The sequence below is a fragment of the Ailuropoda melanoleuca genome, chromosome 4, assembly GCF_002007445.2.
Source record: "Ailuropoda melanoleuca isolate Jingjing chromosome 4, ASM200744v2, whole genome shotgun sequence".
Taxonomy (NCBI): domain Eukaryota; kingdom Metazoa; phylum Chordata; class Mammalia; order Carnivora; family Ursidae; genus Ailuropoda; species Ailuropoda melanoleuca.
The window spans coordinates 6700424-6724937 of NC_048221.1; the positions used below are offsets into that span (position 1 = coordinate 6700424).

Below are 24514 nucleotides of genomic sequence, written 5' to 3' on the forward strand. Positions count from 1 at the left end.
TGAGAAGAGTGCTTACCTGCTGGAAACACCATGGTATCAGGTGCTTGCACTCGGTGGATCAGTTTGGCTGACGGTGCACAACAAAGAGGGGCGCGTGGTTGTGGCTTTGCAGCTTCCATTTGCCTTCCCGAAATCCCGGCACCCTTCCTTTCCACTTGCAGTGCTTCCATGCAGATAATTGTGTGAGAGGTGGTTGCACTTGCACATCTGTGAGCAGAGGTGCTCAATGTCCCACAGGCCTCGGTGAAAGTTTTCCCAGGCTCATTAGTGAAGCGCAGTCATTGACTGGCGTTTGCCTAAGTCTGGGGGAAGAAAAAATGTACCTTAGAGGCCAGGCCCAGGGAGAGGAGAGCACTTTCTTGGCATAGATAAAATGGGGCTGTGTCTTTAATTAGGAGCCTTGGGAATCCAGCGCAGCTATGCTCTGTGCAGTCCCTCCATCACATCAATTACAAGAGCAGAAGGAAGCTCAATTCCCAGTGACACCTAAGTGGCCTGGACCTCTTGCATCTCATTGCGCTTCCCTGCCATTGTCAGGACAAACATCTTGTATATGATCTCTCTGGAGGGGCCCTCTAATTACACTCTTACCCAGTCTTCATGTCTCACTCTAGCGTTCTGTGCCTTGGGTCTTTCCAGTAGGAACCAGCTGTATCCTCAATGTTTGGGTAACCCCAGTTCACTCGGGTTACCCTCGAGGGAGCCAGTGGATATCGGTGAAGTGCCTTACACTGAATTTGCGAAGAGAGACAATAAGGTACTGTCTTCAAGGGAATAAAGGTCTAGGAGGAGAGATGTGTAAACAATAAGATCGCCAGTGTGGGCAGTTAGTCCGTTCAGGAAGTCCCAAGGAGGGTATATTGACAACGAGAGCTACATAGAGGTGATGCAAGCTAAGTGTAGATGGCTTGTGTATAGTGTTCGTGATCAGAATTGAATAAACATGCCAATCCCGGTTGCAAAGGCACAGAAAAAATCATTCTCTGACAGGTAACAGGATTCTCTTTGAAATGGTAGATAAACCTGGTGGGGTGATGTGGGATAGATTATATAATATACACAACATATGCATAAACATTTTACGTATCGGTCTCAAACATTAATTAGAAATTGATGGGGGGCGCCTGGGTGGCACAGCGGTTAAGCGTCTGCCTTCAGCTCAGGGCGTGATCCCGGCGTTATGGGATCGAGCCCCACGTCAGGCTCCTCAGCTCTGAGCCTGCTTCTTCCTCTCCCACTCTCCCTGCTTGTGTTCCCTCTCTCGCTGGCTGTCTCTATCTCTGTCTAATAAATAAATAAAAAATCTTTAAAAAAAAAAAAAAAAAAAAAAAAAAGAAATTGATGGAAATCCACTGATGTTTGAGGAGAGGGGCAGTTTAGACAGGTAACCGGGCCCTTCAGTAGCGTGTGTTTATATCTGCTGCATAAACTACCCAAAGCAGTGGTTTAAAAACACTATACGGTTTATTGTTGGCTGACAGGTTGGGCTGTGCTTGGCAAGGCTCCCTTGTGTCTGCTATGGTGTGCCAGTTCGGCTTGCCAGTGCCTTCACTCAAGACCTCCTCCAACAATCCAGACAAGGCCTGTACCTGCCCTGCCAGAGCATTCCGGAAGAGCAAGAGCTCCCCTGTGCAAGCTTTTGTCAAGTCCTTGCATGTGTCATCTTAGCACCCCATTGACCAGTGCATTCACATTCCTGGGCCCAGAGTGGAGGGGTCATCAGTCACATAGAAGTGCGTACAGGAGAGGGAAGAAATGGTGGCCATTTCTGGAATCCCCACAGGGCCAAATCAGAGGACACCTGGGTGGCTTAGTTGGTTAAGCGTCTGCCTTCAGCTCAGGTCATGATCCCTGGGTCCTGGGATCGAATCCTGGGGCAGGATCCCTGTTCAGTGGGGAATCTGCCTCTCCCTTTACCCCTCCCCCTTGCTCATTCTCTCTCTTGCTCTCTCAAATAAATAAATCTTTAAAAAAAAAAAAAGTCCAAATGAGAGAACTTTATAGAGCTATAACTACCATATATGAACTGCACAGGCTTAATCAGTTTGGTAAGTTTTGGCCTATGCACAGGGCTCACAGTGGAGGTTCTCATGCCTTCTGGTGGAAGATGCAGAGATCTGAGCAGGCACTTGTTTGGGGTGCCTTGGAGTTACATGTGGTGTGTAGGCATGGAAACAAAGTGTGCTGGAATGGGAGAAAATTTGGCTTATCAGTGAGAAGCTGATCACCCCAGGAGACCAAAGCACATTCTTTTATGAGATTGAAATTCTTTGTACAGCTACTAAGACCCTGGTAATAAGCAGCTCCTATCTGAAGGGCCTCAAAAATCATAAATCTGGCTAATTCCCTTGGCTCCTATGTACTACTGGGACAGAGTAAACCCTGCAAGCTCTGATCACTGGCTCCATGTTTCTGTACCTTGAAGTCTTGATGTGGGCAGGTGAAAGCAGCACTCTCCAGCCACATTCTACCTGAGGCCCACCATTCATTTGTGTTTTTAGAGACATTAGAGCCTTTATATCTCTTTTCTGGGCATTGAGAATCGTAGGTGTTATCTATGGATGGCATCCTATCTGGTTGGTTGATAGAAGTCCCCTTTTAGTAGAGAAGTATGACTCAGTTGGATGACACTGGCCGTTGATCCTGTTTTCTTTCCCTAGGTGTGTGTCCAGTGGTTTGCAATGGGATTTATGATAAATTTAGGCAATAGGTCTTGATGGAGTTGGGTTCGGCCACTCAATGGGACAAAAGGATGAATCTGCCTGAGTCCAAATCTGGTGATCACCAAGAGGGTTCAACAGTCCTCAGATCAATCTAAGACATTTTTTTGCCCTCAGTTCAAGAGAATCTGCCCACTCCACCCAGTCTAGCTTAACCAGTATAAAGGATGCTTTGCCCTCACAGTTCCCTGTTACAGGGAGTCTCTGTCTGGGGCCACTTCCTGATCTAATCCTTAATCTGTACGTTCAGGAAAGTTCGCACCTGGTCTGTGCAGATCTGACCTCCAGCATGTGGTGCTCCTGGGGCTGTTCAGAGGGCTCAGCTTTGAACAGGGCCCCTCTCCTATGTGGCTTCCTTGGTGCCCTGAGTGAGCTCTAGAGATGCACTCAGCTCCATCTAAACCCATAGCCTGTTCAGTCCTCTCTAGTCAGTTTTTCCAGATCTGTCCTGCTGGTTATGGATCCCTTCCCTGTGCCGTCTCCTTTGCTCCATGGCAGTGCAAGCTATTGTAGTTAATAGGGTTAAAGGTATGGTGACTGTTCACAATCTCCGCACCTTTTCATGGCCAACACAGACCTTGGTGGCCCTCATGGATCATGATGGCTGACATGTACTGAGTGCTTATGGCAGACACTGTTCTGAGCGCTCTTATGTGTAACATTTGATCCCCACCAGAACTCTTCAGGAAATGTATTGTCGTCATTATTACAGATAAGGGCATAGAGGCACAGAGAAGTAACTTGTGTAAGATTGCGCCATTGGGAATAATGGCAGATTTGGGCCCTCTTGGTCACTGTGCTCTGCTGCCTCTCAGAACATGGTAAGTGCTATGAAATCTGGATTGGTAGGAGGTTGGTGGTCAGGGTAGGCCTCTGAAGAGCTGACAGTTTTGATTCGAAGCCTGATTATGAAAAGGAGCCAGGCATGTGAAGATTTGGCAAAGTGTGTACCAGGCAAGGAAGATGGCAAGTAGATTGCTTCTTATATGGATCAACCAAGGCCAGGATTTTCTTTCACTTAAAATAGACACTACAGTGAGTTTCCTAAAGAAGCTTCTTATTAACATCCTAAGTATAGGTCAATGGCCACCACCAAAGCAAGATTCAGTAAGTAAAATTTTATGGGGTGAGGGAGGTCAGTATGAGACCATCCAGATAGGTAATGGTTTCCACACTGAGACCAGGGAAACCCATGGTCCGGCATTCATGGTGCTAGAAGCTAGAACATAACTGAGAAGGGTGAAGATGAGTTAGTAACATCAAACAGTTGTCATTCCTGCCCCACTTCTCCCCAGTGCACTCCTTGCTTTGTCTTGTGCTCCCTTGATGCTTACAGGAGTCTGTGTCCTTCAAACAGTGTATTTTCATGATTTTAGTTATTGGTTGACCATTCTTTTTCTCGAATGGACGATGAGATTTTGGTGTGCTGCTTCAAGTCTGTCTTCGGTTCAAGAATGTTTTTCTGGTAAATCATGAATAGTATTTATGTTTTGTCTTCAGATTATATATTAAGCAACACCAGTTATCAGCACTTTGGATCTCTGTCGTCTGTCCTTAGCTTTGGTTATCTCACTGAGAGTAAGCTCCTCTTCTAAAAAGTCTCCTCAGAGCCCTTTTCATGTCCCTGTTCCTCATACTGTAGATGAAGGGGTTCAGCATGGGGGTGACCACCGTGTACATCACTGAGGCTATTGAGGACTTTCTGAAGGGATGAGTTGTTCCAGAAGTGAGGTAGACCCCAAGGCCTACGCCGTAGAACAAGGAGACAACCAAGAGGTGAGACCCACAGGTGGAGAAGGCTTTATACTTCCCTGCAACCGAGGAAATGCCCATTATGCAGGAGATAATTCTATAATAGGAAAAAAGGATCCCAGTCAGGGGAAAAACACCCAGCAGGCCAGTTACAAAATACAGCAGGATGTCATTGGCAAGGGTGTCAGAGCAGGCAAGCTTGAGGATCTGAGTAAGCTCACAGAAGAAGTGGGGGATTTCTATCTCTTTGCAGAAGGACACCCCCAAAAACATCAAGCTTTGCAACAAAGAATATGTCAGGCAGATTAACCAAGAAAGCAGAAGCAGGAGACTACAAAGGTGAGGGTTCATAATGACCGTGTAGTGCAGGGGGTGACAGATGGCCACAAACCGATCGTAGGCCATCACCGTCAATAGCAAATTATCTAGTCCAGCAAAAATCATGAAAAAATACATCTGGGTAAGACAGGCTTCATATGTGATGGTGTTGCTTCGTGTCTGGATATTCACCAGCATCTTGAGGACGGTGGTGGAAGTGAAACCTATGTCAGTGAAGGACAGGTTGGAGAGGAAGAAATACATGGGGGTGTGGAGGTGGGGGTCAGAGCAGATGGCCAGGGTGATGAGCAGGTTCCCAAGCACGGTGACCAGGAACATGGACAGGAACAGCCCAAAGAGGAGGGGCTGTGAGTCCATATCTTCTGAAAGTCCCAGAAGGATGAATTTTAAAACCACTGTTTGGTTCCCTGCTTCCATACAACTTATGGAAATTGCCTGGAAAGAGGCAAGAATAAGTTAAAACAATGACAAAACAAGAATATGCCATACATTTCAAACTCATGAGGTCTTATGTCTTACCTAAGAGTTGTGATTTCTTTAGTTGACCAAAATCTCTTCAGTAACATCCTCGCCTTCCTGTTTCTATCACCACTACCAGGATCACCTCTTTAAAATGAATGTCCCAGGGCACCCAGTAGACTTAGCAGAGCATGCATGGGTCTCTTGATTTTGGGGTTATGAGTTTGAGCCCCACACTGGGTGTGGAGATTGCTTAAAAGTAAAATCTTAAAAAAATAAAATAAGGGGCTCCTGGGTGGCTCAGTCAGTTGAGCGCTCAACTGGGAAGAAGCCTTAGTTTACGTTTGAATATTGGGTCTCTGTGATAGGGGGGAGTTTCTAAACTCAGAGGCAGTTGTCTTCAAATTTATATACATTTAAGAAAAAGTGTATGCAAAGTTCCTAAGCGAAATAGTGAAAGATTACAAAGAATTAGATCCGTTGTTTAAAAGTATATACAGGGGCGCCTGGGTGGCACAGCGGTTAAGCGTCTGCCTTCGGCTCAGGGCGTGATCCCGGCGTTATGGGATCGAGCCCCACATCAGGCTCCTCTGCTATGAGCCTGCTTCTTCCTCTCCCATTCCCCCTGCTTGTGTTCCCTCTCTCGCTGGCTGTCTCTATCTCTGTCGAATAAATAAATAAAATCTTTTAAAAAAAATAAATAAAAGTATATACAATAAATTATGTGTTTATCAATAATATCAAATGATGGGGTGCCTGGGTGGCTCAGCTGGTTGAGCATCTGCCTTCAGCTCAGGTCGTGATCCTGGGGTCCTTGGATTGAGCCCCATGTAGGGCTCCCTGCTCAGTGGGGAGTCTCTGCTTCTCCCTCTGCCTCCCGGCCCTCACACCGCTTGTGTTTTCTCTCAAGTAAATAAATAAAATCTTTTTAAAAAATAATACCAAATGACATTAAAAGGCAAATTAAAATCTGAGAGAGGGAAAATTTATAAGGAAATATAAAAGCGCAGCTTATATTAGGAAGAGCTGATGTTTCAATTCCCATCTGGAAGCAGGGGCAAGCCAGCCTGAAGGCAGTTAGGCAGAAGGAATGATCTCTTACTCAGCCTTTTTCTATGCAGGCCTGCAGTGGATCCAAGGAGGCCCACCCACATCAGGGAGGGCAATCTGCTTCATTCAGTCTAGGGGTCCAAATGTTAATCTCATCCAGAAACACCCTCACACACACATACACCCAGAACTGACCAAATATTTACCAGCACAGAAGCGTATGGATTATATCTGGCGATTTTAGCTAAAAGGTAACAGCCTGCAGGACTAGAAAGCTGTCCACCTGGTTGCAAGATTAATGAGTCTGATTGTGAACTGGGAGTAATGTCCACTGTCTGCAGGCCACTGATGGAAGGCAGACATGCCGATGACTCTAGCAAAGCGCTGGAGATCCTTGCTTTGATTCTGAGTATGTGTTTGGTGGTGGTGGTGGTGGTGGTGGTGGTGGTGGTGGTGGGTGTGTGTGGCAGGCACACAGAATGGAAGATCTGATTTAGGGCAGATTTTTCAGATGTGAGAAGACTATAATCAGCCTAGATGACAAGTGTGAATTTGACTGCTTCAGGATTCCATGGATCGTAGGAAGACAAATGAGAGGAACTTTGCCAGTGGGAGCATCTGAGACCCTCCGTGCAGTAGGACATGGGGACTCAGGAGTGGGTGAGGATGGCTATGCTACAAGACTTATACGTGAAGATCAGTATTTAGGGAGAATCTGGCTCTTTGGTATCAAAATGGCAACATAAACTTTCACTGGACACCTTCACTCGCCAATGGGGCTTTAATTCAGGTCCTCATAGCTTCTCATCTGGGCTACACGTAGACTGGCACCCTCCTAGCCCATTATGCAGGAGAGGTCAGGATGGTTCCCACCTCATCATTGCCCACAACTTTTAAAAGTCATTGAGCAGCTCAGTATCCCTCCAGGGAAACATCCAAACTCCACTCCCTCCGTGGTTTGGCCCCTGTCTTCTTGCTCTGGCCTCATCACCCATTCTACCAACCCCCTCCTGTCTTCTGATCCGTCCCTTGTATTAAGGAGGAAATTACCCAAAATTTTTAAATTCCTCAAAAGGATGGCTGCATTTCTTTTGAACATTACATTGAAGTATTGCCAAAGAGGCCAACTTAATTCTCCCATTTCCTGGGGGAATGTTCCTTCTTTGCTTGAGACCTAACTCTGTGATGTCAGTGCTAACACATAGGGGATTAATAAACTACAAGTGATTTTTGTCCAGTAGAGATGCAGATTGTTTCTGTTCAGCTAAGAAGATCATCCCAAAGATTATTGTCCATTGCCCCGTGGGACGATGAATCTCTGTCTGGTAGAGAAGATAACCCCAAAAGCTGCAGGTTTTTTTAAAAAGAAATTTAAAGATTTTATTTGAGAGAGCACACATATGAGTGGGGGAAGGGGCAAAAGGAGAGGGAGAAGCAGGCTCCCTGCTGAGTAGGGAGCCAGATGCAGGACTTGATCCCAGGACCGCAAGGTCATGACCTGAGCCACCCAGGTTGCCCCCAAAGCTACTGTATTTTTGCATCCAACTTGGAAAACTAATTTCATTATTCCTTTCCTATGTGTTTAAATCCCTAATCCTCAAATGCTCGGCAAACTAGCTTTACTCTCCTGGCTCCCTCATTAATAAATAAGTCTTTGACATGTTCACCATATATTTGTATGAGAGTCAGATTTTTATCTATCAGGAAATAATGCTTAGATATCAGATACTCGATATTTCTTACAATTCTAGGTACATTCTATGCAGTTTTGTAGCTCTGGACCTTTGCATTTACCTTCCCCTGGCATCCTCTTCCTGCCTATTCACCTGGAAAAGTCCTATCCCTCCTCCCGCGCTCTGTCCTTTATTAACACCCCCTAAGAATCGCTGACCACCCTCTCTTTGCACCTCCTCTGTACCTTGTAGACACTGGACCACCACATGGGGAAGCCGTCACAGTGCATGCGTGTGTTTTTTCCTGAGGCTTTCATCCTCTGAGGGAAGCAACGCATTGTAGTTACCTTCTTAAATGCAGTACCTGAGCTCAGTGTTAGGCACAAGGGAGACGCTCCATACATGTGGAAAGTTCCCTCTAGAAAATAAAAGGGAGGGATGTACAAGCGGGTGGGGAGAGAGTTCTGAGGGGGAGACCCAGAACCAAGAGGCAGAGAAAGGAGAGCAGAGCTAGAGATGAGGAAAGAATGTAAGGTGCAGGGGGGCTTGGCGAGCCCTGTCCAGAGCCAGGGACTTTCACTTGATTCGAGTGGGCTTTTCCTCCCTCTGCATCCCTACCTGTATGCCAGGAAAGCATGCAAGTAAAAGCTATGCTCCCCCGCCTCCTTACCTCTTTAGGCCACCGCAGTTTCAGAGCAATGCTAGGGCATCACAATGGAATTGCTGAAGATTTGGGCTCTGTTATATTAGCTTCTCTCAGTGGAAGACAAGGGCAGAGAAGCAGGGACCGATAGTTAAGCATGGGGGCCCAAGGGCATTTCCTCCTGACGTGGGAGAGGCAAGCCTGAGGTGAAGGGCACAGGAGGATTCTTAGGGGCTGAATTCCCTCACTTCTCATTAAATAAGTTGCTGTTTTGATTGTCTGTTTCTGGAGACTCCCCACCCCCTCTGAAGGGTCAGGGAGGTGATCTTTTCTGCTCTGTCTACCCACTGGGAGCAGAGCTGGAGCCACATGTACGATCCACATGACCCCCCCCCAACATACACACATGTCCTCCAGCCCCACCCCTCTGACCCCACTGGGACTTTTTCTTCCTAAAATATTCCTGTCCTCTTGGGTGTAGCCTCCAGGGTACACAGCTTCCCTTAGGGAACATCTTGCTCCATCTCTGGTTTCTTTACAAATCTGAGAATCAAGAAACATCTTTGGCCAAGTCTTGCCTGGTATCCAGAGCAAGGTTCTCCAAGATGCCCAGGGATGCCTGTTAAAGTGCATTTTACAGCCCAGTTTGGATTCTGAGATATGGAAAATTTCATGTGGAACTATCATGGAATCATTCTTTGAAGTGTTTTTTCCAGTATGACCTCATTTATATCAAGGCCCAAAATAGACAAATCACATCTCTGGTGATGGACGTCAGAATAGCAATGATCTGGGGTGCCTGGGTGGCACAATTGTTAAGAGTCTGCCTTCGGCTCAGGGCGTGATCCCGGTGGTCTGGGATCGAGCCCCACATCAGGCTCCTGCACTGGGAGCCTGCTTCTTCCTCTCGCACTCCCCCTGCTTGTGTTCCCTCTCTCACTGGCTGTCTCTCTCTCTCTGTCAAATAAATAAATAAAATCTTTAAAAAAAAAAAAGAATAGCAATAATCTTTGGGGAGTAATCTGTGGTATTTCTGGGGTGCTGGTAATGCTGCATAGCTTAATCTGGTTGGCAGTTAACAAGTATGTCCACCTCAGAGCATTTCATCAAGCTGTATATACATGTGATGTGTTTACCCTTTCTGTTTGGGGGATGTGAGTGTGTATGTGTATATATATATATATATATATTTTTTTTTTTAATATTTCATCTATTTAAGTGTCAGAGAGAGAGAGAGAGCACAAGCAGGGGGAGCAGCAGGAAAAGGGAGAAGCAGGCTCCCTGGGGAGGAGGGAGCCGATGTGGAACTTGATCCCAGGACCCTGGGATCATGACCTGAGTGGAAGGCAGACGCTTAACTGACTGAGCCATCCATACGTCCCTAAATAAAATTAAAAAAAGAAAGAAAGAAAGAAAGAAACTGGGGTTTTTTTGTTGTTTGTTTGTTCATTCCTTTTTCAGATTCCAAATATAAGTGAAGTAATATGGTATTTGTCTTTCTGTGTCCGACATTTCTTTTTTTTTTTTTTAGATTTATTTATTTATTTTAGGGGCACCTGGGTGGCTCAGTTGGTTAGATGGCTGCCTTTGGCTTAGGTCATGATCCCAGGGTCCTGGCATTGAGCCCCATGTTGGGCTCCCTGCTCAGTGGGGAGCCCGCTGCTCCCTGTGCCCATGCCCTGTGCTCTCTCTCACTCACTCTCTCTCTCAAATAAATAATTAAAAATAGCTTAGCTTTTTCACAACGGGTTTGCCGCCAGAACACAGGTGTCGTGAAAACCACCGCTTAACCTAAACCAAAATGGGAAAGGAAAAGACTCCCATCAACATCATCGTCACTGGACACGTAGATTCGGGCAAGTCTGCCACTACCGGTCATCTGATCTACAAATGTGGTGGGATCGACAAAAGAACTATTGAGAAATTCGAGAAGGAGGCTGCTGAGATGGGAAAGGGCTCCTTCAAGTATGCCTGGGTCTTGGATAAACTAAAAGCTGAACGCGAACGTGGTATCATCATTGATATCTCCCTGTGGAAATTCGAGACCAGCAAGTATTACATGACCATTATTGATGCCCCAGGACACAGAGACTTCATCAAAAAATGATTACAGGAACATCTCAGGCTGACTGTGCTGTCCTGATTGTTGCTGCTGGTGTTGGTGAATCTGAAGCAGGTATCTCCAAGAATGGGCAGACCCATGAGCATGCCCTTCTGGCTTACACACTGGGTGTAAAACAGCTAATTGTTGGTGTTAACAAAATAGATTCCACTGAGCCACCCTACAGCCAGAAGAGATACGAGGAAATTGTTAAGGAAGTCAGCACCTACATTAAGAAAATTGGCTACAACCCTGACACAGTAGCATTTGTGCCAATTTCTGGTTGGAATGGTGACAACATGCTGGAGCCAAGTGCTAACATGCCTTGGTTCAAGGGATGGAAAGTCATCCATAAAGATGGGAACGCCAGTGGAACCACACTGCTTGAAGCTCTGGATTGCATTCTGCCACCAACTCGTCCTACGGACAAGCCCTTGCGTCTTCCTCTCCAGGATGTCTACAAAATTGGTGGTATTGGTACTGTCCCTGTGGGCCGAGTGGAGACTGGTGTTCCTAAACCTGGCATGGTGGTCACCTTTGCTCCAGTCAATGTTACAACTGAAGTAAAGTCTGTTGAAATGCACCATGAAGCGTTGAGTGAGGCTCTTCCTGGGGACAATGTGGGCTTCAATGTCAAGAACGTATCTGTCAAAGATGTTCGTCGTGGCAATGTGGCTGGTGACAGCAAAAATGACCCACCAATGGAGGCAGCTGGTTTCACCGGCTCAGGTGATCATCCTGAACCACCCAGGCCAAATCAGTGCTGGATATGCACCTGTGCTGGATTGTCACACAGCTCACATTGCTTGCAAGTTCGCTGAGCTGAAGGAGAAGATAGATCGTCGTTCTGGGAAAAAGCTGGAAGATGGTCCCAAGTTCTTGAAATCTGGTGATGCTGCCATTGTTGATATGGTTCCTGGCAAGCCTATGTGTGTTGAGAGCTTCTCTGACTATCCTCCTCTGGGCCGTTTTGCTGTTCGTGACATGAGACAGACGGTTGCTGTGGGTGTCATCAAAGCGGTGGACAAGAAGGCAGCTGGAGCTGGCAAGGTCACCAAGTCTGCCCAGAAAGCTCAGAAGGCTAAATGAATATTATCCCCAATACCTGCCACCCCAGTCTTAATCAGTGGTGGAAGAACGGTCTCAGAACTGTTTGTGTCAATTGGCCATTTCAGTTTAATAGTAAAAGACTGGTTAATGATAACAATGCATCGTAAAACCTTCAGAAGGAAAGGAGAATGTTTTGTGGACCATTTGTTTTTGTGTGTGTGTGTGTGGCAGTTTTAAGTTATTAGTTTTTAAAATCAGTACTTTTTAATGGAAACAACTTGAGCAAAAATTTGTCACAGAATTTTGAGACCCATTAAAAAAAAAAGTTTAATGAGAAAAAAAATACCTTAGAAATGTATAAAAAAATAAAGATTTATGTATTTATTTTAGAGAGAGAGAGAGAACACACAAGTAGGGGGAGGGGCAGAGGGAGAGGACCTCAAACAGACTCCCAGCTAAGTGCGGAGCCTAATGCGAGCTTCCACGAGGGGCTCAATCTCATGACCCTGAGATCATGACCTGGGCCAAAATCAAGAGTCCGTTGCTCAGCTGACTGAGCCAACCAGCCCCCACACACACAAAAAACTCCTAAAACTCAAAATAAGAAAACAATTTGATTTAAAAAGGGCACAAATGGGCCAAAGACCTGAAGACATCTCACCAAAGAAGATACGAGCATATGAAAAGAAGCTGTGATCACAAAGACAGCATGGTACTGGCACAAAAACAGACACATCGACCAATGGAACAGAATAGAGAACCCAGAAATGGACCCTCGGCTCTTTGGGCAACTAATCTTTGATAAAGCAGGAAAAAACATCCGGTGGAAAAAAGACAGTCTCTTCAATAAATGGTGCTGGGAAAATTGGACAGCTACATGCAAAAGAATGAAACTTGACCACTCTCTCACACCATACACAAAAATAAACTCCAAATGGATGAAAGACCTCAATGTGAGACAGGAATCCATCAAAATTCTAGAGGAGAACATAGGCAACAACTTCTATGACATCGGCCAGAGCAACCTTTTTCACGACACATCTCCAAAGGCAAGAGAAATAAAAGATAAAATGAACTTATGGGACTTTATCAGGATAAAGAGCTTCTGCACAGCCAAGGAAACAGTCAAAAAAACTAAGAGACAGCCCACGGAATGGGAGAATATATTTGCAAAGGACACCACAGATAAAGGACTGGTATCCAAGATCTACAAAGAACTTCTCAAACTCAATACACGAGAAACAAATAAACAAATCATAAAATGGGCAGAAGATATGAACAGACACTTTTCCAATGAAGACATACAAATGGCTAACAGACACATGAAAAAATGTTCAAAATCATTAGCCATCAGGGAAATTCAAATCAAAACCACACTGAGATACCACCTTACGCCAGTTAGAATGGCAAAGATAGACAAGGCAAGAAACAACAATTGTTGGAGAGGATGTGGAGAAAGGGGATCCCTCCTACATTGTTGGTGGGAATGCAAGTTGGTACAGCCACTCTGGAAAACAGTGTGGAGGTCCCTTAAAAAGTTAAAAATTGAACTACCCTATGACCCAGCCATTGCACTACTGGGTGTTTACCCCAAAGATACAGACGTAGTAAAGAGAAGGGCCATATGCACCCCAATGTTCATAGCTGCATTGTCCACAATAGCCAAATCATGGAAGGAGCCGAGATGCCCTTCAACAGATGACTGGATTAAGAAGCTGTGGTCCATATATACAATGGAATATTACTCAGCTATCAGAAAGAACGAATTCTCAACATTTGCTGCAACATGGACGGCACTGGAGGAGATAATGCTAAGTGAAATAAGTCAAGCAGAGAAAGACAATTATCATATGATTTCTCTCATCTATGGAACATAAGAACTAGGAGGATCGGTAGGGGAAGAAAGGGATAAAGAAAAGGGGGGTAATCAGAGGGGGGAATGAAACATGAGAGACTATGGACTATGGGAAACAAACTGGGGACTTCAGAGGGGAGGGGGTGGGGGAAGGGGATGGACTGGTGGTGGGTAGTAAGGAGGGCACGTATTGCATGGTGCACTGGGTGTTATACGCAACTAATGAAGCATCAAACTTTACATCAGAATCGGGATGTACTGTATGGTGATTAACATAATATAATAAAATAAAATTAATAATAAAAAAAAAGACAAATAAATACTAAAAAAAAAAGGGGGGGAAAAAAAAAAGAAAAGATGCTCCACATGATATGTTTGCAAGAAAATGCAAATTAAGGGGCGCCTGGGGGGCTCAGTCGGGTAAGTGTCTGCCTTCGGCTCGGCTCAGGTCATGATCCCAGGGTCCTGGGATTGAGTCCCGCCCCTGGCTCCTTGCTCAGCAGGGAGCCTGCTTCTCCCTCACCTGCCACTCTCCCTGCTGTGCTGTCTCTCTCTCTGGCAAATAATTGAATAAAATCTTTTTAAAAAATGCTGTACACCTTTAAAAAAAACACAAAACGACAGTGAGAGACCACTATATGGCTCTTAGAATGATCAAAATTCGGAATACTAACACTAACTGACAACACCAAATATTGACAAGGATGTGGAGCAAGGGAGCTCTCATTCATTGCTGGTGGGGATGCAAAATTGTACAGCTACTTTGGAAGAGAGTTTGGTGGCTTCTTAAAAAACTAAACATAGTCTTACATTGATCCAGCAATTACACTCCTTGATATTTACCCAAAGGACTGGAAAACTTACGTGCAGAGAAACCTTCACATGGATGGTTATGGTATCTTTATTCTTAATGGCCAAAACTTGGAAACAACCAAGATGTCCATCAGTGAATGAATGGATAAATAAACCATGGGACATCCAGACAATGGAATATTATTCAGCACTAAAAAGATATGAGCTATCAAGCCACAAAAAGACATGGAGGAACTTTAAAAGCTTGTTACTTCAGTTCCTAAGTTACTGAAAAAAGTCAGCCTGAAAAGGCTACACACTGTATGATTCCAACCTTCTCCAAAAAGGTTGCAGTGGCCTCAGTGGTGCACATAATGGTGGCCTCGTGCTGAACCCTTTCATCTACAGTCGGAAGAATAGGTGCTGTGGCGATTCCTCAGCGGAACAGCCTAATTGCAATACCTGGGACTTCTTTTTGTCCTTTGGTCTGTGGATTAGAAATTACCGCAAAACGTGGGGTGCCTGAGTCGCTCAGTCAATTAAGTGTCCAGCTCTTGCTTTTGGCTCAGGTCATGGTCTCTGGGTTGTGGGATCCAGCCCTGAGTTGGGCTCCATGCTCAGTGGGGAGTCTGCTTGAAGATTCCTTCTGCCTCTTCCCTAATTCTTGTGTGCTCTCTCTATATAAATAAATAAAATCTTTTTAAAATTTATTAATTTTGGAATCTGAAATCAGGTGACCAATGTCTAGGAGAAGTTCTTTTTTTAACTTGTTTTGCTGATATTGTGGTAAAAAAATATATATATATGTATATATATATATACCATAAAAGTTACCATTTTAACTATTTTAGTGCACAGCTCAGTGCCACTGGGCACATTCACGTTGTTGTGAAACCACCCCCACCCACCATCTGTCTCCAGAACTTTCTCATCTTTCCAAACTGAGACTCTGTCCCCATGCGGCACTGACCACCCCTGGCCCCACCCCTAGCTCCCACCATCTCCTCTCTGTCTCTGTGAATTTGACTACTCTAGGAACTTCTCTAAGCAGAGTGCTACAATATCTGTCCTTTCAGAAATGCCCTGTTTCACTGAGCACAATGTCTGCAATACTCATCCACATTGTAGTGTGTGTCAGATTTCCTTCCTTTTTTAGGCTGAATAATATTCCTTGTATGTATACACCACATTTTGTTTATCTACTCATCTGTTAATGGATACTTGGGTGGCTTCTAGCTTTTGGCTATGTGAGCAGCCTGCTGTGAACATGGGTGTAAAACCAACAGAAGTTTTAAAGCCATTCCCCCCCGCCCCAGATCTCATCTTACAACATTGGTCGGCTACATGTATGGCTCGGAATCTTACACACAAAATAAAGAGAAAGATTTTTAGATGGATGATAAAACAGATTTTTTCAGTTATCAAAATTTTGTTGGGAAACTATCAGGAAAAGACTAAAAAGGATATTTTTAATGTGCAAGTTTCACCGCTGAACAATTGCCCACAGTCTAAAGACTATCAGACAACAATTGATTCAAAATTTGAAAAAATGCAAATAATTTTCTTTCACTGAGTCTTGTGGTATAAGGGACCCTGTCTAATTAATGCTTTGATACATTTTGTCTCAAAGAATTTATAAATTTATTAAGAAATGTGTTCCATTCATAGCCTAATAATATGAATTCCTGTCATAGGTTTTTTGAATCTTGCTATAGTGGAGTTTTTGCTCTCTAAGACTATTTACTAAAAGGAATGAAGAAATTTCCTATATAATATTTGAAGTCTTGTAGTTATGTTTCCAATGGCTGTTGGATTATACCGCTGAGATTACAAATGCTTGTTAAGTTATGTATATGTGGTAGAAAGCTATTTATGCTTGTTGACAGGAAATTGCTTCTACTTACTGAAGTAACGTGTCAACACATCTGACTTTGATTTCACCACTCCAGTTTTAATTTACTGAACTAATTAAAAATGATACATTTCACTTACATTTAAGAGTAAATAACTTATAAATTATTTATTCATGGGACTTTATCAGGATAAAAAGCTTCTGCACAGCCAAGGAAACAGTCAAAAAAACTAAGAGACAGCCCACGGAATGGGAGAATATATTTGCAAAGGACACCACAGATAAAGGACTGGTATCCAAGATCTACAAAGAACTTCTCAAACTCAATACACGAGAAACAAATAAACAAATCATAAAATGGGCAGAAGATATGAACAGACACTTTTCCAATGAAGACATACAAATGGCTAACAGACACATGAAAAAATGTTCAAAATCATTAGCCATCAGGGAAATTCAAATCAAAACCACACTGAGATACCACCTTACGCCAGTTAGAATGGCAAAGATAGACAAGGCAAGAAACAACAATTGTTGGAGAGGATGTGGAGAAAGGGGATCCCTCCTACATTGTTGGTGGGAATGCAAGTTGGTACAGCCACTCTGGAAAACAGTGTGGAGGTCCCTTAAAAAGTTAAAAATTGAACTACCCTATGACCCAGCCATTGCACTACTGGGTGTTTACCCCAAAGATACAGACGTAGTAAAGAGAAGGGCCATATGCACCCCAATGTTCATAGCTGCATTGTCCACAATAGCCAAATCATGGAAGGAGCCGAGATGCCCTTCAACAGATGACTGGATTAAGAAGCTGTGGTCCATATATACAATGGAATATTACTCAGCTATCAGAAAGAACGAATTCTCAACATTTGCTGCAACATGGACGGCACTGGAGGAGATAATGCTAAGTGAAATAAGTCAAGCAGAGAAAGACAATTATCATATGATTTCTCTCATCTATGGAACATAAGAACTAGGATGATCGGTAGGGGAAGAAAGGGATAAAGAAAGGGGGGGTAATCAGAAGGGGGAATGAAACATGAGAGACTATGGACTATGAGAAACAAACTGAAGACTTCAGAGGGGAGGGGGGTGGGGGAATGGGATAGACTGGTGATGGGTAGTAAGGAGGGCACGTATTGCATGGTGCACTGGGTGTTATATGCAACTAATGAATCATCGAACTTTACATCGGAATCCGGGGATGTACTGTATGGTGATTAACATAATATAATAAAAAAAAAAAGAGTCAGACACTTAACCGAATGAGCCACCCAAGTGCCCTTGATTTATTCATTAAAAAACATATGGAAGAACTTGTTTTTATGGTAAATCCTGGAATATCGGTTTAATTTTCTACAATCAACTGGAATGTTTCCTTTGTCATTTAAATATTTTCTCATGTCCAAAATGAAAAAGCACATGGTATTACCCTCCCTCTATAGAGAGCATTCTTAACAGAGGAAGAGGTCAATTTTCTGCATTCAAGAGGTCAATTTTCTCACTGCCAAGTCACCCCCAAGTCCCAGTACAAGTATACTCCTCCCCACCACTCCACCAAACTGCTCTTTCTCTTATTTTCCATGTTGATAAATCCAAAGGACATTGTTCAGCCTTCCTTACTTGACCTAGTATCATCATTTTACATGGTTGACCCTCCCTTTTTGAAACATGACTTTATCTACACAGCATGTTCAACACCATGTAGCCGATGCAGCACAATATGATCACAAGGGATTCACTGTGTTACTTTGGCTACAGGGAGGTGGGTCTTTGCAGCAGGGACACATTCCTAAGGGGGAACGTCTTTTCCGCAAAGCCAAATCCATAGTGATGAAAGCTCTTCCAAGAAGGAAGAAGCCCATAGGGACAGAGAGCTCCATCTGGCTCCAAAGCTGCCTTCCCGGAAACAGAATTAGCACACACTGTTCCATTCTGCCATTTTCTCATTACGCCAAAGCTGAATGACTTGAAGAGTCGCACATCAGAGGAACAATTCATTTAATGAGGAGCAATGAGAAATCATCCCCCCAGGGACTTGAGAAACCATAAATACTTGCCTAGCATCCTCACCCGCAGTTCAGTGACACCTGACCAGGAGGAGACCGCACCTGTGCCTCTCATGGACGTGACTTGGTGACAGGTTCTGTCTCCCTGCCATTCTCTTGTACAGGGTCCGTCATCAGCATCTAACAGAGGGCAAAGAGGTTGCACACACATTTCTTTATGCAACGCCAGCCAGCTGAGTCACACTGTCCTAGTGAGTATGCAAAGGAGGTATGAAAAGGAGGATTAAAAATCAGTTGGGGGAAGGAGGTAATAGGGTTGATAGGGACTCATGACCCCCCCCTTTTTTTTAACTTCTGGAATTTATTTCCCTGGTTATTTATGTCTTTTTGGATTCCATTGCTACTATTTTCTGTTACCCCCAGCTCCAATGGGCCCTCATTCTGGAAACTAGGGACTTCCTCAGTGTCACTGGCATTGGCACTCCCTCAAGTGGACTCTTAAGAGTTTCTAACCCACCTGCTCACACCTTCCTTATGCTTCTCTCATGCAGTAGTTCTCAGAGTGGGGTTCCTGGAGCAGCCACAGCAGTATCTGCTGGGAACTTGTTAAAAATGCATATTCTCAGTCTCTGCCCAAGACCTGCTGATGGAAACTCTGGGGGGGTGGGGGAGACCCAGAAATCTGTTTTAGCAAGTCCTCCAGGTGATTCTAGTGCATGCGATGATTGAAGAATCTCTGTCCAGCAGGGTGTCTGCTTCTCCTCCCCACCGCCATCATGACTTGGTTTCTACCGGGTTGTATACACTCTGTGATTCACGAAATATGTACTGAATGCCCTCTCTGTGCCAGGTGTTATGTATGTCGCCATTGCAACTGTAAATAGACCATTCTCTCTTATCTTTCCTAATGATTGTTTACAGATCCCTAAGAACCTAATGACACTGATTCGTTCTAATCGTGTTTAAGTTGACTTTCTTTAGTGTTGCAGCAGGCAATTACATCTGCAGCTGATAGCGACCATAGTTGCTTTTGATTTCCTAACATTATATCTCATTCACTTTTCTGTTTTACGGCATTTCTTTTGAGTGATTGGAAACAATGTTAAATAATTATAAGAGCAGGCATCATTCCCCCTTTCGGCTTTTTGTTTTCTTGTTTCGTTTTCGGGGGTTTAATAATGGGTCTTGGATTAACACTTGCTTTTAACATAGCTGTTCTTTATCACCTTTTATCCAATTCCATGTGACTAAAATTTTACTCTATTCCCTTCCCATCGGTAACTGTTAGATTTTACTAAATGTCTTTCGATTTGTTTTGAAGCTATATTATTTTCTGTACCGATTGATCCATGCTTCATTTTATCCCTTTTTCAGTTTGTTGCTTCTGTATTCAGTGTGAGATCAACCTGTAGGTTTCTGGTTTGTAATACATGTGATTATTTTTGGTTTCAGTCTTTATTCCACTTTCCATGCCCTTGAGTACAAAGCACTGGGGGTATGGGGAGAAGCAAATTTTGTAACATGTGATCTGAACTCGTGTGGTTTATGATTAGTGGTGAGAGGGACAGATATTAATCAAATAATTCCATAAGTAAATGTGAATATATAGTTATGATTTGTGCAGTGAAGGAAAATGCAGGAGACTGTAAAGGCATGGATTAGGAGACTACACTTGGTGGCAGGGAGGGTTCAGGGAAGGCTCCTCTGAGGAAGTGATGTTTCATCTGAGAAATAAGGACAGGAAAAACCACTGGGAAGACAAAGGCGAGCAAGAGCCCCAGCAGGGAAGGAAGTACTTCACAGGCATGGCTGAGGGAAGAACCACAGCATGTTCAGAATGCCTAAGAAGGCAAACTGTTGGTGCTTTGAGAGTGAAAGGCTGGTGAGGTCCTTAATAAGACTGGGAAGTCGGAAGGAACCAGCATGCGCAGGCAAGCCTGGAAAGGCTGTTAAAAGAAAGAAAAATCTCAGACCCATCTCCCTCGTGGATGCTGAGGCAGACATCCTCAGATGAAAGCCCCTTCCAGAGATTTGTGTTTGCTTCTGCCTGAGACCTAGAATACAATTCATCCAGGACCACTTTAGACTAATTCCTCTGGCTGAGGTTTCTAGGGAGTGTGAATGTGGGCTCTAAATCTGTGAGTGGTTACCTCACCTGCAGTGTTCTTAGAAGAAGTTTGACTCTTTCTTGACACCTCATGGATGGATTTTTCTTCTTTTTTTTTTTTCCCCGCACTGGGCATTGTGTGAAAATGCTACTTTTTAACTTTTAATTTTGATTTCATTTCAGATTTACAGAAAAGTTGGAAGAACAATGTAAATAGCTCCTATGTATGTCCTTTACCAGATCCCCCAGATGTTAAATTTCACCATTTTTACTTTTGTCTTCATCCACTTTTCTCTCTTCCTTTTCTTCATGTGTGTTTTCAGAACCATTTGCAAGTAAGTTGCACTGAAAATATGGTACCTCTTTACCTCTAACTCTTCGGTATTTTCTAAAAACAAGAACATCTTCCTCACATAACCACAGTACAATGATCAAAATCAAGATAGTAACATTGAGGGCGCCTGGGTTGCTCAGTCGTTAAGCATATGCCTTCGGCTCAGGGCGTGATCCTAGGGTCCTGGGATCGAGCTCCGCATCGGGTTCCCTGCTCCACTGGGATCCTGCTTCTTCCTCTCCCACTCCCCCTGCTGTGTTCCCTCTCGCTAGCTGTCTCTCTGTCAAATAGATAAATAAAGTCTTAAAAAAAAAGATAGTAACATTGATATAATACTACTATCAAATTTACAGAACGCATTCCTACTTTGACAATTACCCTAACAATGTCACCTGTGGCAAAAGAAGATCCAGGATCATGCATTTCATTCGGTTGATGTGGCTCTTAAACTTCCTTTAATCTGGAACAGTTCCTAGAATCTCTTTGTATTTGATGACATTGCATTTTTGAAGGGCACAGGTCACAGATTGTGTGGAATGTCCCTCAGTTTGGGTTTGTCTCATGCTCCCTAGTCTTTGAAGTCCTGCATCTTTGGCAGGAATCTCACAGACGGAACATTGGGTCCTTTCCAGTACCTTGTACCAGGAGATACATACATGATATTGATGTGTCCAGTTTTGAATCTCCATGACCATCCGACAGGACCGTTATAAAATGGATGCTTAAGATAGGTGATTAGGATAAAAACACAGGAAAAACAAAATAAAAACAGAGAGACAAACCATAAGAGACTCTTAACTCTAGGAAACAAACTGAGGGTTGCTGGAGGGGAGGTGGGTGGGGGGATGGGATAGCTGGGTGATGAGCATTAAGGAGGGAGCATGATGTAATGAGCACTGGGTGTTACATGCAACTAATGAATCACTAAATTCTACCTCTGAAACTAGTAATATAGTATATGTTAACTAAATTGAATTTAAATAATTTTTTTAAAAGTTAGGTGATTAGGAATTCAAGACTCCATTCTGTAGGATTCCATTTTATTTCTTTTGTTATAAAATGGATTTTTTTTTCAGTTTTGGGTTTTTTTATTTTAGTTTTTATTTAAATTCCAGTTAGTTACCATACAATGTAATATTAGTATTAGTTTCAGCTGTATAATTTAGTGATTCAACACTTTTTTTTTTTTTTTAGATTTTATTCATTTATTTGACAGAGAGAGAGCACAGCAGGGGAAGCAGCAGAGAGAGAAATAGACTCCCCACTGAGCAGGGAGCCCAACACAGGGCTCAATCCCGGAACCCCGGGATCATGACCTGAGCCAAAGGCAGACGCTTAATCAACTGAGCCACCCAGGTGCCCCCGATTCAGCACTTTCATTCAGCACCCAGTGCTCATCACAACAAGGGCACTCCTTAATCCCCATTGCCTGTTTAACCCATCCTCCTACCAACCTCCCCTCTGGTAACTATCAGTTTGTTCTCTATAGTTAAGAGTCTGTTTCTCGGTTTTCCTCTCGCTTTCTTTCTCTCTCTCTCTTTTTAAGATTTTATTGATTTATTTGAGAGAAAGAGAGCCTGAGAGGGAGAGGGGCAGAGGGAGAAGGAGAAGCAGACTCCCTGTTGAGCAGGAAGCCCAAGGTGTGACTGGATCTCAGGACCCTGAAATCATGACCTGAGCCAAAGGCAGATGCTTAACGGACTTAGCCACCCAGGTGCCCAGGTTTTCCTGTCTTTTTGTGCTATGATCATATGTTTTGTTTCTTAAATTTCACATGAGTGAAATCATATGTTTTGTCCTTCTCTGACTGACTTGTTTTGCTTAAGATGGGTGGTTGGCATAAGAGACTCCATTTTTTCAGATGTCACTTATAAGTGAAAGGAGACCCAACACTTAGACAAAATGACTGATTTCGTCAATAGCCTGAGTGGAAGGCATGGTCAACATTTTTGAGACATGGAGGGTACCAGTTTGCTGCTAATTCATATTGCTCTTGTCCCTTCCTTCATAGATATATGAGGTACATGGAAGCAGGAAACCAAACAGGAATTTTAGAGTTCATCCTCCTTGGGCTCTCTGGGGATCCTGAACTTCAGCCCTTCATATTTGGGCTGTTCCTGTCCATGTACCTGGTCACCATACTTGGGAACCTGCTCATCATCCTGGCCATCTGCTCTGACCCCCACCTCCACACCCCCATGTACTTCTTCCTTTCCAACCTGTCCTTGGTCGACATCTGTTTCAGCACTGCTATCGTGCCCAAGATGGTGGTGAACATCCACACAGAGAACAAAGCCATCTCCTACATGGACTGCCTCACACAGGTCTATTTTTCCATGTTTTTTCCTGTCCTGGACACTCTACTCCTGACTGTGATGGCCTATGACCGGTTTGTGGCCATCTGCCACCCCCTGCACTACACAGTCATCATGAACCCACGTCTGTGTGGCCTGCTGGTTTTTGTGACCTGGTTTATTGGTGTCATGACATCCCTTCTTCACATCTCTCTGATGATGCATCTGAACTTCTGCAGAGATCTTGAAATTCCACATTTCTTCTGTGAACTGACACAGGTCCTCAAGTTGGCCTGCTCGGATACATTCCTGAACAGCACACTGATATACTTTATGACTGGTGTGCTGGGTGTTTTTCCCCTTGTTGGGATCCTTTTCTCATACTCACAGATTGCTTCATCCATTAGGAAGATGTCTTCATCAGGGGGGAAGCAAAAAGCATTTTCCACCTGTGGGTCTCACCTCTCAGTGGTTTCTTTATTTTATGGGACAGGTGTTGGTGTCCACTTCACTTCTGCAGTAACTCACTCCCCCCAGAAAGTCTCAGTGGCCTCAGTGATGTACACTGTGGTCACCCCCATGCTGAACCCCTTCATCTACAGCCTGAGGAACAAGGATGTGAAAGGGGCTCTGGGAAGGCTTCTCAGTAGAGCCACCTCTTGTCTGTGATGGATCTCTTGGCCCCAGGACTGAGAAGTTTTGTGGATCCCAAGGACAAAAACTTTGATTCTCAAGTTTACTCTTGTATCTTGCAAACCCTCTTTCAATCCTGAAGGATCTCTGACTGCTCTCTCCTAGTTTTTACACACTTTTAAACAACTAACTTCCGCATAATTTATCTGATGATCTTTCTGCCCTATCTGTTGTCCGGAAAGTATGTCCTCCATCTTCTTTCTAACTTCCTTGCTGGTGAATTCTAACTTGGACTTGGAGCATTTACGTAAGCCTTGTTATCTCAAATGTTGGCAGAGAATGCTTAAACTATTGATCATTCACCTGAACTTATTTCTAGGTATTTTGTTGTGGATCTGTGTTGTTCATGTGCATGTATTACCAACAGTGTTTTGGGGTTATTTACTGGATAAAATATGGTTAAAATACATATTAAGAGGCATCTGGGTGGCTCAGATGGGTAAGCGGCTGCCTTCAGCTCAGGTTGTGATCCCAGGGTCCTGGGATCGAGCCTCGAGTCAGGCTCTCAGCTCAGCAGGGGGTCTGCTTCTCCCTCTGCCACTGCCCCTGCCCCTGCCGTTCATGTTCTCTCTTGCTCTCTATCTCTATCAAATAAATAAATAGGATACATATTAAAATACAGTCAGTGTTTTAGTAGTTATTATATGATAAGCCTATTCTAACTGCTCTCTACTATTCTATGTAATCTTCCTCAATGGGAATGATTACTGTCTCCATTTTAGAGGTAAGGAAACTGAGGATCTAAGAGCTTAAAAATCTTTCCCAAAGTTACAGAGGAACCAAGTGGC

General features: G+C 43.9%; 2 protein-coding genes and 1 pseudogene across 2 annotated transcripts; 2 read left to right on the forward strand and 1 right to left on the reverse strand.

Moving 5' to 3' along the window:
- Positions 1-4289: 4289 nt before the first annotated feature.
- LOC100469936 (olfactory receptor 7D4-like) lies at positions 4290-5231 on the reverse strand. The gene has a single exon (XM_002921916.4). The coding sequence runs from the start codon at positions 5226-5228 to the stop codon at positions 4290-4292; it is 939 nt and encodes a 312-aa protein (XP_002921962.1). The 5' UTR covers positions 5229-5231.
- Positions 5232-10422: 5191 nt separating this feature from the next.
- Positions 10423-11836, forward strand: LOC117801843 (annotated as a pseudogene).
- Positions 11837-22763: 10927 nt separating this feature from the next.
- LOC100463831 (olfactory receptor 7D2) lies at positions 22764-23702 on the forward strand. Its single transcript, XM_002921892.3, has one exon. The coding sequence runs from the start codon at positions 22764-22766 to the stop codon at positions 23700-23702; it is 939 nt and encodes a 312-aa protein (XP_002921938.3).
- Positions 23703-24514: the final 812 nt, after the last annotated feature.